The 13,110-nt window shown below is 34.4% G+C and overlaps 2 protein-coding genes across 4 annotated transcripts; both read left to right on the top strand.

Moving 5' to 3' along the window:
• The first annotated feature begins 494 nt into the window (after window positions 1–494).
• Window positions 495–7,417, top strand: LOC115974988 (cytochrome c oxidase subunit 5b-2, mitochondrial-like). 3 transcript variants are annotated; one of them, XM_031095595.1, is made up of 8 exons: window positions 495–738; window positions 849–928; window positions 1,013–1,063; window positions 4,275–4,341; window positions 4,471–4,550; window positions 5,435–5,482; window positions 6,338–6,406; window positions 7,192–7,417. In XM_031095595.1, the coding sequence occupies exons 1-7, from the start codon at window positions 531–533 to the stop codon at window positions 6,401–6,403; spliced, it is 600 nt and encodes a 199-aa protein (XP_030951455.1). In that variant the 5' UTR covers window positions 495–530; the 3' UTR covers window positions 6,404–6,406; window positions 7,192–7,417. The 3 variants fall into 3 exon arrangements, with proteins under 3 accessions (XP_030951455.1, XP_030951457.1, XP_030951456.1); XM_031095597.1 differs by lacking the exon at window positions 6,338–6,406 and having other exon boundaries at window positions 497–738; XM_031095596.1 differs by lacking the exons at window positions 5,435–5,482; window positions 6,338–6,406; window positions 7,192–7,417 and adding an exon at window positions 4,745–5,067 and having other exon boundaries at window positions 503–738.
• Window positions 7,418–8,367: 950 nt separating this feature from the next.
• On the top strand, window positions 8,368–9,481 carry LOC115974513 (U-box domain-containing protein 1-like). Its single transcript, XM_031094913.1, has one exon. The coding sequence runs from the start codon at window positions 8,499–8,501 to the stop codon at window positions 9,381–9,383; it is 885 nt and encodes a 294-aa protein (XP_030950773.1). The 5' UTR covers window positions 8,368–8,498; the 3' UTR covers window positions 9,384–9,481.
• Window positions 9,482–13,110: the final 3,629 nt, after the last annotated feature.

Here is a 13,110-nt window from a genome sequence, read left to right as displayed (position 1 = left end):
CGGATTTGCCGGATTTAGAGATCGGTGGGTCAGTAGCTGATTGGAATTTATCAACTAAAATTTTGGCCTCCACTGCTCAATCCGTCCACGCCCCTATCTCCTTAAGCTAATAGGAATTGGGCTTGTTGTTTGGGTTAATTTATCACTTCCATTTTTGCCTTTTAAGTAACATACAATTTCCTCTTGGTCTGCCGTATGGGCCTTCATGTTATTATTTTGTGCGTGTGATTCGGCCATTGTTTTGCTGCCAAATGAAGCCTATGGGCCTTGGGCTCACTTGACTTGTTGTGCCAAAAATGCCCCTAACAATAGTTAAGGTTAAAAAGTTGATTTGGGAGAAAAGATTAAAAATTACAAAAACAAAAAAGAACAAGAAAACAAAAGGAAAAAAAAAATATTTTTGAGAATAAAAATAAAAAGAAAAAAAAGAAAAAAGAGAAAAGAATTGAAGTAGGAATACACGCGTACATGGGTAGTAGTGGTAGTAGTAGTCTAAAATTTACATTATAAAACGCCCAAAAGACAAGACAATGATCGATCAGGCTGCTTGGTATCTAGAAAACAAAATGTGGAGGCGAGCGGTGTCATCGTCGTCAACAACACCTCAGCTCCTCCTGCGAAAGCTATCACCGCCATCATCCGCTCCTTCCCTCACTATCGTCCGATCGCTTACCACCACCACCTCTTCCGCAACAACGCCGCCTCACTCTCACACTCTTTTCTCTGCCCCTCTTTCCGGTATCTCCTCCTTTTTTCTTTTTTCTTTTTTTTAAATATTTATTTTTATGTTGTTTGGTATCTAGAAAAAAAAAAAAAAGAAATAATATTATAATTGAAATCATTGTAAGGTAATACTTTGAAGAAGGTCGAAGATGTAATGCCCATTGCTACTGGACATGAGCGAGAGGAACTTGAGGCTGCCCTTCAGGTTTTCATTTTTTATTTATTTTTAAATATAAATATTTACGAGATTTCCATTTCTATAACTAATAATTTTATTTTTTTTAATTAGGGAAGGAACGTTCTTGAAATCAATTATCCAGTTGGCCCCTTTGGTACCAAGGTAACCTTCTTTCTTTCTTCTCATTTTTATGAGGCTTACTACAAAATTGTGATGATAGTTTTCCACATTTTTCTGTTAGTATTAAAAAAAATAAAAAATAAAAAAAATTCAAAAGCTCGTAACTTTCCTTATTTAGCTTTGCATTAGATAGAGTTGTTTTCGGCTAAAATTTTTGGGAAAACAACTTTGTCTCAAGTGAAGCTAAATAAGGAAAATAACATTATATAAGGGAAGTCCAGAGATAGTTTTCCAACGCATTTTAAGCTCGCTACCAAACATAGGAAATTGAGATAGTTTTCTAGAAAAAACTTTTTGGAAAAAATGATTAATTTTTCAGAAAATGTTAATGCTGAAACAAACAGAGCCTCAGATATGTCACTAATTAGATTGTTAAACCCTAAACCCTAATTTTGTAGTAGCTTTAGCGTTTTCCTAGTTTTATTGCGTTACTTTGGTGTTCCTTCACTTACATTCTAATAAGGGATTGAATACTAAAACAACTCTAACAATTCTTAATTACCTCTCTTCATGTCCTCCCCCCCCTCCTTTTTTTTTCCTATCTTTAATTTATTTGTTCTTGAGATGTCACATGCAATTTCGATTGATTGGGAATGTTATTTTGACTCAATCATGTAACTTTGAAAAGTTTTTATACTCTCATGCATGGTTGGATAACGGCTGCATCGCAAAATGTTTGTTTCTAGATGTATGTTGCTGCTAGCTTTCTTTGCCAATTTTTCATAATCATAGCAGCTCTTTCTTCTTTTTCCCCTGAAATTTTGTTGAGATGAAAACAGATACACATTTTGTGTAAATCAACTCTTTGATAGGAATTCTGTGTTCTTGTTATGAATTATTCTATGTACAATAAAAGACGTGAACAACATTATATACATAATTGCATTAATGCCAATGAGCTCTAGCTCAGCTGGCACCTCCTCCCCTTAGTAATTCTAGGTGGAGGGTGGGGTCTTGGGTTCAAAGACCCATTGGGTGTGTGTGTAACTTACCAATCCAAATAAATAAATAAATAATTGCGACATAGAAGGTTCAATAGGTGTGAATCTGAGTTTGGTAATCAGCTCTAAGAGATAAGCATGTTGCACAAGTGAACTTTGTCTTTACCTTTAGTTCTACCAATGTCCTGATTTTTACATTGTCCTTTGAAGGGATTTCTGTTCTCCAGCCTGATAAAAATTTAATGATGTTGCACTGACTATTCCCTGCTAATGTATTCAAGATAGCCATCACTGTTTAGGATATTAGCAGGTAATAGTGATAGTTTGCTGTTAGTTCTTTGCAATTCATCATGTAAAATGAGAACTGAAGAATATGTATTCAATTGTATTGAGCAACTAAACTGAAAGCAGAGAGGTCCATATATACACGCATAGAGTCCTAGGACTAATTCTCCGAAGTCCTAACCCAAGGGAGTAGTACATGCAATAGTATAATCCTCAGTTACCTATCAAAAAAGGTATAAGCAATAGTATAATCCTAAGTGCTGTATTTTTCCATATTTGCATGTGTGACAACTTCATGAGAAAAATTGTGGTTAGTGTATCAGCTTAATTGTTCTCCAGAAGGGAGAAATTGAGATTCTTTATAATTCTTAAGTAATCTGTCAAACCACTTTCTCAAAGGGTGAAGGTTTCAAGATGACATAATTTGGTTGGTGTATATCTGGAAAGACAAATGTATACTATAACCCTTCAGATATAAGTTGAAAATCATAGCCCATAGTTGAAGTAACAAAGTTGTGAAGATATATCATATACATATACGTATACTTAATACATATTCAGATACAAGCATACGGAGTTACTTCCACGCATGCTAACATGCACACAAGGTGACATGTTAATATTACAATATAAGATACTTTTGCATCTTGTGATTTCTCTTTAGCCCTTTTGCTATATAGTTTCTTTTTTTTTGTGTGTGTGTCTGTGTGTCTGTGCGTTTTTAAAAGCTTTTCCCCTCTTTCCCTATTTTTCCAAGGAAAAACCTCTGAGCAGGTTCTTGGAGGTAAGATCTAATGTGGTCCTACTAGACTACCCTTCAGAATTTTTACATGAAGTGACTTCTCTTGCAGTCAAATTTATGCCCTTACACTTAGACAACTCTCCCTGACACCCCCCCCCCCCCCACCTCCCACTAGTAATTTTACTTTATGACTCTCTTCTTCATCATTTCCTTCAAACTTTTGAGGACCCTTAATGTAGTTATAAAAAATTAATTTGTTACTTCACAAATTGTCTATTCAAAATATATTTTATGGGCCCATTTGTAAAGTCCAATTGAAGCAAAAGTCGTATGGTTTTAAAGGTCTAGTTATATGTGTCCTAGTTTAGGAGGGGGGGGGGGGTGGGGAAGACTATATATTTGGGTTTAAAATAACAACTTAATGTCCAATTTTGTATTCTGGACTAAAACTGTAATTTCTGTAACTCATGCAAATTAAGGGTATTTTGGTAGTTTAATTGAGTCTAGAATTTTTATAAGATCTTATGCATGTTAAGTTTTGAAGCCAAGTTAGTCTTTTAACAGTTATTACCTTATTATTATTCTTTTTCCTCCCTTTCTCTTCTCTCTTTTCTTCTCTTTCTTGTGGTTTTTGTTCTTACCTCTGAATACTATCAATTTCTCTATTTCCTTCCTAACTTATAACCCCAAGTTAAACCCTTCCTCTTACCTATCAAAACCATAAACCCCACATTCTTTCTCTATCAAGTAGCCATACAAATCTTATCAAACCCTAACCAAATTTAAGCTCTAGCCCTTTCTTCCACAACTCTAAACTCTAGATCCACAAATCCTCCTAAACCTTAACCTGCTACAAGCACACCTAGACAAAATCCCCAATTTGTCCTATGCCCACCCAACCCTATTTCTTATCCTCTTATTTATTTCCTTTTCTTTCTTCTCATCTACAGTATGCTACACAATGATGTTTAACCTGCTCCCTCCTAAATTCCACTGCTTTCATAGGTTGAACCCAAGAGATTCTATTTTTATAACTTTTTAAAGGCAAAGTGCGTATACACTATCAACGACTTACAAACCATGCTCCTACAGCATCTATTATTGAATTTTTCTTATATAGAGTTAATTAATGAATGGTTATGGTATTATAGTTGTCATAATTTGGGTTTATAGAGATTTAAAGATGACCTTAAATGTCTGGTTCTGTAATGTTTTCTGCTTGTAGGATTCACCTGCTATTGTCAAGTCTGTCTTTGACAAACGTATAGTTGGATGCCCTGGTGGTGAGGGAGGTAAACCCTCTGCTCATTTTTTAATTTTGATTTCTCCCCTTCTTTAATGCAATAAAAAGTCATTGCAATTCTTGAACTCCTGTAGTTTAGAGTAATTGATAGGGTCTTGAAATTTGTATAAATTTACAGAAGATGAGCATGATGTTGTGTGGTTTTGGCTGGAGAAAGGCAAGCCACATGAATGCCCTGTCTGTTCTCAATATTTCAAGGTAAATTATTCCATTTTTCTTCCATATGATGTTGTTTTAAGCCCCTCCAATACCCTCCTCCCAAGGTCCCAATCCTACAAAAAGAAGTAAAAGATATATTTATGCAGTTTTTTTAATTATTTATTATAACATTTTATTATGGATTTTTTAATTAATTGAATGAGGCTCCTCATGATTGTTGTTTATGTTTACAGCTGGAAGTGGTTGGCCCTGGGGGTCCTCCTGATGGCCATGGAGACGACCATCACCATTGATCCAGCTTGGAAAATTTTTGCCAGAATAAAATTTAACTAGATTATGACAAACAATTCATTATACGGTGTAGTGTGATACGCACATTTTTCCTGTTTCCTCTTTGTGGATTCCTGTTTCTTGACATTACCTTGACCAAGTTGGTGGTTTTTGGTTTCAAAGCCTGGTCATTCATTGAATCGATAAATTATTTTTTACCTTCTCCAATATCAAAATAATTATTGGGGACATTTTCTTCTTTGGATGTTCATGATCTCTTATCTCATTGTATCTTCTGGAATGCATTATCATGCTAGTTTTTTCCTTTTTTGGACGTTTTCAATTGCTCATAAACGACATTTCTTGCTAATTGATTGTAATAAAAATTTTGGATTTTTGATAGAAGTTCATTGTGTAACACCCCATAATTTTGATACCAATTAAATTATTATACGTAAATTTTTTAAAGGAGGCTTATAATTAAAATGGATTAAATTAATTTGGGCCTAAGGTATTAAAAAGAAGATAAATATTATGGAATATGAAGCCCAAGTGAGGTGACATAAGTACATATATGGGCCTTGAAAATCCTAGTCTTTTTTACCCCTTAAGCTACACGTGCATATTCTTATAAGGCTTCCTTTTTGCTTCAGCCGCATCAGACTACTGAACTTTACTTCCCTTCATTGTGGCTGTTACAGGTACGGTTTTTATGATTATACTAATAGAGAAAAGGCTCCAAGAATTGTTATTATATTTGATTAAGAATTGTATTATGGCCGTATGTCAGGAAGTCTTTGAATTGAACCAATAGAGTTTGTGGTTAATTTACTTTCACACTAAACCTCAATTGTTGACCGGTTTATTTGCTTTCACACTAAGTCTCAATTGGTTTATTTGCTTTCACACTAAGCCTCAATTGTTAACTGGTTTATATGCATTCACACTAGTTCAACCATGTAATAGATTTTGGGTCTTTGGAGTGATGATTACAATATTATAATAGCAATTGTTTATATAGCCGCAGTGGAATAGTAGTTCTAAGTCCAACATTGAGGCTGAAAAACTATGAATACTGAATACATTCTGACTAATTATCATGCTATTGCCATGCTACATCACGTATTGCCATGCTATTCCCTACAAAGTATGGTCCGAGCTTTGATTGATTATGTAGCTTTTACTTTTGTTTTATATATATATATATATATATATATATATAATATTAAGGTCAGTAGATGTCCAGCGGCATCAAGAGAGCATTCTAGCACTAGATTGATGGATTAAAGCAATCTAATGTGGCCTTCAATGTTAAGTTGAATATATATAGTTATATATATAATGTTAGAGTCAATGGACATCCAGTGCATCAAGAGGGAATGCTAAGCAACAACTTAAGGCAATACGTGGCTTTCAATAGTAAATTGGATAGTTACGTGAATAAATGGAGAATTTTAGATATATCATTATTGTCTAGGATAAAACTGTTTAAGTGTGAAAATAAGTTTTGAAGTGGGAAATTAGTGTATTGATGAACTTATTTTTGGTGTTGCTAGGTTCTAATTCTACTGAATTGTTGTAACAATTCAAGAGAGGTTGATTTCCTTTATTTTTGCAACTAAGAGGTAAGTGGTGTTTACTAATTTTGGGGGGGTTTTCCTAAAACAGTGTTGGTTATTAAACAATTTTATATGAAAGAAATATGTTGATATTCTATATATAAATGAATATTTTACAAATGTTTGATGTGCACATTAACTATTCGTTTTATGAAAAACTTGTGGGACGACCTAAATTTATTTAAACTGGTATGTGTGAATATGTCTTTATATTTTGAGAAGTATGAATGAATTATTTTGTGAGCACATTGAATATGTTTTGAAAACCTATGGCAAGTCGTGATTAGAAATTCAGTATGGTATTTAGTCCTTAGTAAGGGACAATCATACTGCAGCTAGTCTTTAACAAGAGACGGTCCCAGAAAAGGGGATAGTACACATTTAATAGCTCCTTAGCAAGGGAGTATACTATTGAAGATCCAAAAAGGAAACTCTTTAGCAAGTGAGTGCACCTTTAGGTTCCAAATGAGCTTTCCTTAAAGAAAAAGGGATGGAAATGAGGTTCTAGTCCTAAAAGAGGACAACACAATCTTATCAACGGGGCGTAAACATTGACCACGAGAAAAGCCTAGGAAAGTGTTTATATGACGGTATATATTATGATGACTCACAATATAAAGATATTATTTTCTTTTACATGAAATATTTGATAACAAAATATTGATGAGTTATAAGTTGTGAATTTGTTGAAAGAATTATTTATTTAAAAGGTTTGTTCCCACACTCTAATGTTAGTGAATTCTACTTATTGAGTTATCTCACCCCCCCCCCCCTTTTATTTCCCATTACAGATATATTAGATGGATTACTGGAGTAGAGGTTCTTGAAAGACAAAAGTTACGAATTATTTTTGTGGAACTGAGGATTTTATTATTATTTTATGGCATTAAACATTGTATTGGAGAATTATCTTTGAGGATGTTTTGTATTTGGTGAATTAGAGCTCTGACTCTTGTGATCAGATTCAAGGTTGCTAGTTTCTTTTATTTAATATTTTTATGGATTATTCAGATTAAATAGGCTTTTATTGCTTATGATTTTGGGGCGTTACACATTGTGCTGGTAATGTTACGATTTAAGAATAATATCTTGTTCACAAAATCAATTGTAAATGGTGATTTCTGGTGTTTCTGTAGGACAAGGGTTTACTCTAAAACAGTTTGGAGGACTATCTTCAAACCTATTAAGTTGCAATTCAGATTATCTGTGTACTTTATTGTTCTATTAATTTATCTTAATAGGTCAGATGATTATTAATTAGTTGAGATTAAAAGTATATGTTGATTGTTATTTAAATTGTTATAAGAATTTTTGTTTAAACAGTTTGAAGGAGAATTCTGTCATTTTGATTTGTTATTAGTTTTATTTACTCATTGGTTTTTGTTTTTTGTATTCCTACTAGCTCTTTGTTGACTTGTTTTTCCCTACGTGTGTGTTAAATCTTAAATATGAGAAACCGTGCTATGGAGTGAGCCTATAAGATGATTTTTGAACATTTGCACACTTTTACTTTGTGAATGTACCGTCCTATCAAAATTGGATCCATAAATTATAAAACAAAAATATTTTATTTACGTTTAAAATTGATAGAACCGAGTGATATCTTTTTGGTATTGTTCAACAGTAAATTTTATTCTTTTGTTTCGATTAAAGCTATGCCTTTTTATTTTAACAAAAAGGCATGAAAATCTCATATTTTTTGGCAGAGTTGTCCCTTATATGGGAGCATCTAAATATATTGAATACCTTAAATTGTTCGAAAAATCGACTATTATATGTGAACATGGATGCCTGTCAATTTTAATAGGGCATCTTTCTGTCACATCCTTTGTATGAATATATTGAATTTATTTCAAGCCTGATAATAGAAGGTGTCTTTTTCTCCGAAGCTTTTGAGTACATCGATTAGGAGAAAATGACAACCCAAGAAAGAATTAGAGGTTTTTCCAATGCTATTGAACCTTGGAACCATCTACATGTCAGCCCTACTTGAAAAATCCTTCATGTTTTGGTATAGTTGATTTGTTCCATCTTCCCATTGCACAGTTCAGCCAATTCAGCTATTCTGCTTTCTGAAACCATTTCTGCAGATTACACAATGTCATCAGTTCGGATTCGTGAAACCGTTAGTGAATCTCTTTTTGAAGCACTCTCAAGCTCCCATGAAGTTCAACAGAAAGTGCTCGAAATGCTAGTTTCCATAACGAAGGTTAGTCCTCAAAACAGGAACTTGCTTGCACAAACAGATGGTGCCATCCCTGCCCTTCTTACTCTCTCCAAATCTTCCTCTTCAATCATCCAAGCTCTCTCATTGTCCAGCCTCTTCAATATCTCTCTAAACCCTGAGCTAAAGCGGTCTCTTGCAGATATGGAAACCATTTATCACCTCAATTCCATTCTATCGCCAAGCTCTCCAGAAACTAGTAGATTAACTTCCTCATTGGTTTGTAGTTTGGCAATGCTTGATAAGAACAAGGCAAAGTTTGCAGTAGCTGGTACCATCCAATTGCTAATCAAGGCACTATCTGGACCCAGGAGCCTAGCTTCCCATCACCTCCTAAGTTCTTTGGCCGAGCTTGTACAGTTCCATGGGAACTGCACCGTAGCCATTCGATCAGGAGTTGTTCCGGTGCTTATTAACATAGTGGAAAGCGCTAATGGTGAGGATCTTGCCGGGACTTCTCTTGCTGTTCTGTGTCTCCTTGCTAGGTTTGATGAAGGATTGAATGCTATGAGAAAAACTGACCATGTTGTGAGCTTAATGGTGAATGTGTTGAAACGGAGGGGCATGTTGAGTAAGGAGGGCGCGGCTGAAATCCTTCTTCGCTTGTTTGATGAAAGTGAGGGCTATATGACAGATGCTTTGATGGTGCCAGACTTTTCAACTGTGCTAGCAGATCTTTCTGTAAGAGGATCTGCAAAAGCTCGAGAGAAGACCGCTTTGCTAATGGAAAAAGTTATGGAGGCCAACATGGATTCTTAAGTGGATATATTGGGTTCCATTAATGGTGATAGAATTGCCAAGTACAACGCGTTTGATTTGTACTTTTATTTGGAATTTCTTCAAAGCAATGTTGAGGATAATGTTTCCCAACCTTCTTCAGTGTTAAAAGTATTCATTAATCCGCATGGTTAATTTTTGCTACGTAAACAAGTTTTACGTATGAATATGATCTTTGAGCTGCAAGTATTGAAAACAAAAAAAATTGTTTCAGAAAACTAAAACAGTTAACTGTTTTAGGATATCTTAATCCCACATGATATGAGCGAAGAAGTGTAACGAAATGACCATAATAATTGTACGTGATACAACCTCATTGCTGTGAGATGGGTTGAAAAGAGAGCGAGCGTGAAGAGACTAGAAAAAATCAGAATCATTACTAAAATGCAATGACAGTACAAGATACAATATCGTAAAGGAGAAAATACATTATGTTTCGGATACATGAGTCTTCCCTCAGACTCATGTATCCGAAACATGATATAGGTCCTCCTCTTTTAGGCCTTTACACTTACAGTGAAGTTGACAAGTTCTCTAACCTCTTAATTGAGGAGGTGTGTCATATTTCGGATACATGGTGCCTAGCTTTGGGGTCCACCTTCATGTGAGGGGGAGGACTCACGTATCTGAAACATGATGTATTTTCTCTTGAAGAGGTATATCATGTTTTGGATACACAATGCCTAGCTATGGGCTCATGGTATCATGTTGCCTCGATGTTGCTAAATAGGGGTGTTAATTTGTGTTAACGGATCATGGTAAAGATATTCAAATACATAACTCAAATCTAAATCGACCAATTTAATAATCATGTCAAAGACTCCTCAATCCTAACACAACCAGTTTATTAAGTAGGTTGATATAACATGGCCAATTTCAACTTGTTTAATATAAAATCTAAGAAAAATAAGGTAAAAAGAGGTATTTTTTGGTAAAAGGGTTAGGGATTTTGCGTAACTAAAATAATTATATTGGTTATCAGCATAACCAATATAATTATTTTAGTAACACAACTATATTTAATTCAATTTTTTTATAGATAAAAATAATATTTATTTATATGAAACTGGTCATTTTGGGTTGATTGCAAGCTAAACAAGTGAGTATGAAATTCTTGATATAGTTGGAAAATTTGATCCTGAGAATGGTGGTTATCAAGATGACGAGATCCACGTCCAATTATATATTTATTATGGCAAGTTGGGTCGTTTAATGGAATAGTGTCAAACAGGCACAACTTCATCAACTGTGAAAGCAAAGTACGTAACTTGTTATGAGCCTATATGGTTCCAGAATTTTATCTTAGGGCTAGATATTGTAGATTCCATTGCAAGGTTTTTGAAAATATTTTGTGATAATTCGGCAGTAGTTTCTTTCTCTCGGAACACTAGGAGCTCTTCCCACTCTACGAATATTGAGATAAAGTATTTGTTTGTTAGAGAGAAAGTAACCAATTCTCATATTTGTGTTGAGCACATTTCCATAGAACATACGTTGGCTAATCCAATAATGAAAGGTTTAGCTGAAAAAGTGTTTAAGGAGCATTTGACTCATATGGGATTATTGGAATTTGTTGTTATATTGAGCTAGTGGAAGTTTTGTGTGTATGTGCATGTTGTGAACACTATTTATATCTTATTGTGTACACATTTGGTTGATTATGGCATGATAAACGTTATAATGCAAGATGTTAGGTCCAAAATTATTAGGCGTTGGAAACCTGTATCCAAAACCTTGTTCAATTGTATTTTGAGTTGTATGTTCTTAATATCTAGGATTGTGTCTAAAAATGACATTTGAAGACACAAGACACTGCTCAAGAACTGTTGAATCTGCTATCTTGACATTAGCCGATCAATTGAGACTTAATGATTCTTGAAACTAGGTCAATTAATTGAGATTCACCGTTCATGAATTTGGTTTTGGCTTAAACGTTTTAATTTAAGTTGCGTGTATAAGTGGGTATTGTAACCCTAATTGAGAGCCTATATAAAGGCCCACTAAGCCAACTTTTAATAAAATTGTAAAGGAAAAAATCCCAAGGTATTAAAAGAGAAAATCCTAACTTCCACCTATTGAACCAATGAGTTCAGAAAATGAAAAATGAGATTTTGTTGTCACTTTTGTGCACCAAGGGTTCTTTACCGAGCATTAACTCTGACACCAACCATTGAAGATCCTATTAGTCTTTTATGTGAAGCTGCTACATAAGACTACTACATCCAAGAGTTGTGGTGAGGTGATCAGTCACGAATTTCTGATAAAGGTAGCTACTTTGGGATCGGATAATGTTCCTTGTAATTGCAACTTCAATCTTACATAACGAATTCTTCAAGTTTGGTGGCTACTTTTAAACCACCCATTGAGGTTTTTCCCCATCGTAACCATATCGCCATTTCAAATTTATTTTCTTTTACACTTTATTTTTGTGATATGGTTGTACTCATCACATATGAAATCAGACCTTCGCATAATTTGACTAATTAATCAACTTGAGTACTTGGTTAATTGTAATTAGGGTCTAAATTTCACAACAGGAGACATTTAGATTAAGTCTTGATAGGCTTCTTATGGAACTGCGTGTGTTGATTTCCTTTTTAAATTTTATTTTAGTGTCACATTTACATTCTATTGGCTTTATCTCGTGGTTGTAACTTGTAAGCATTTGATTATATGTTATGCATCCAGTCGATGAAATGTTGATATAACTGGGTACTTACAAACATACTCTCGACCGAGTTGTGTTTTGAGATGCTTGCTCACATTTAATTTTATTTGGTTGAATGACTCAAGAGTCAAGTCGTCCCAAGTGGGAGACTACTGTATTTATTCCTTTATTTAAGTGGACTGGCATAGTCATATGTAGTGACTGATTGAGGGCTTCTATCATGTTTCTTTTGTTTAGGGGCCCATTCCGAGATGAACTAATTCTCTTTTTTTGAATCCGTGAGTAAGCCCTTACTCTCACTCTAAATAAAAAGACAATTGAATTGGCCCTTTTAAATTTTCATTCTTTACTATCATTGGGTGTTAGGGTTTGAGTGTAGAACTTTTCTCCCTTTCCCACACACACGTACACTCTTATCATGTAGTCACCATCGTTTTGGAAAATCGAGAGTGTTTGGTAGAGGAGTTTGAGTAATGTTGTTTGAGTGTTTTTGATATATGTATGGGTGTAAAAGTGTGTAAAAATATGTGAAATGTGGTTTAAAATACTTAAAAGTGTGTTCAAAATAGACTACCAAACAGGTCCAGATCCTTTTTCAAGATTTCAATGTAACGCTCGTCATCAAACCATGGAAGTATTCGTTTTATTGATGAAAACAGTACACCCATATTGCTTTGAATAGATAAAGTATATTTTGGGATAATTTCTAGAAAAGCTTTGCCTAGAGGTTAAACATAGGGACCATTTTGCTACTGTTTCCCAGCCATGCTTGACCGATGACAAAAACTTCTCATGCTCTGTCCAGAATTAATTTATAAATTTTATAGTTTGGGGCCAAAGTTATTTGCAGTATTTACTATTTGTAGTGATTACTGCAGCTGAATTGTCAGACACTCTAGAGTCCAAATGGTATAAATTAAACTACACAATTTTCTGTCAAGGAATGCTTTAACCACATAAAATGACATAACTTATACCACAATTTGCCATGTGACAAGTTGTGAGTAATAGAGATGTGTCCCCACGTGACGAGTTGTCCAC

This window comes from Quercus lobata, chromosome 2 (assembly GCF_001633185.2).
Source record: "Quercus lobata isolate SW786 chromosome 2, ValleyOak3.0 Primary Assembly, whole genome shotgun sequence".
Lineage (NCBI taxonomy): Eukaryota > Viridiplantae > Streptophyta > Magnoliopsida > Fagales > Fagaceae > Quercus > Quercus lobata.
Note: the sequence above shows the minus strand (reverse complement) of the source record. Positions and strands in the feature narration are given on the sequence as shown.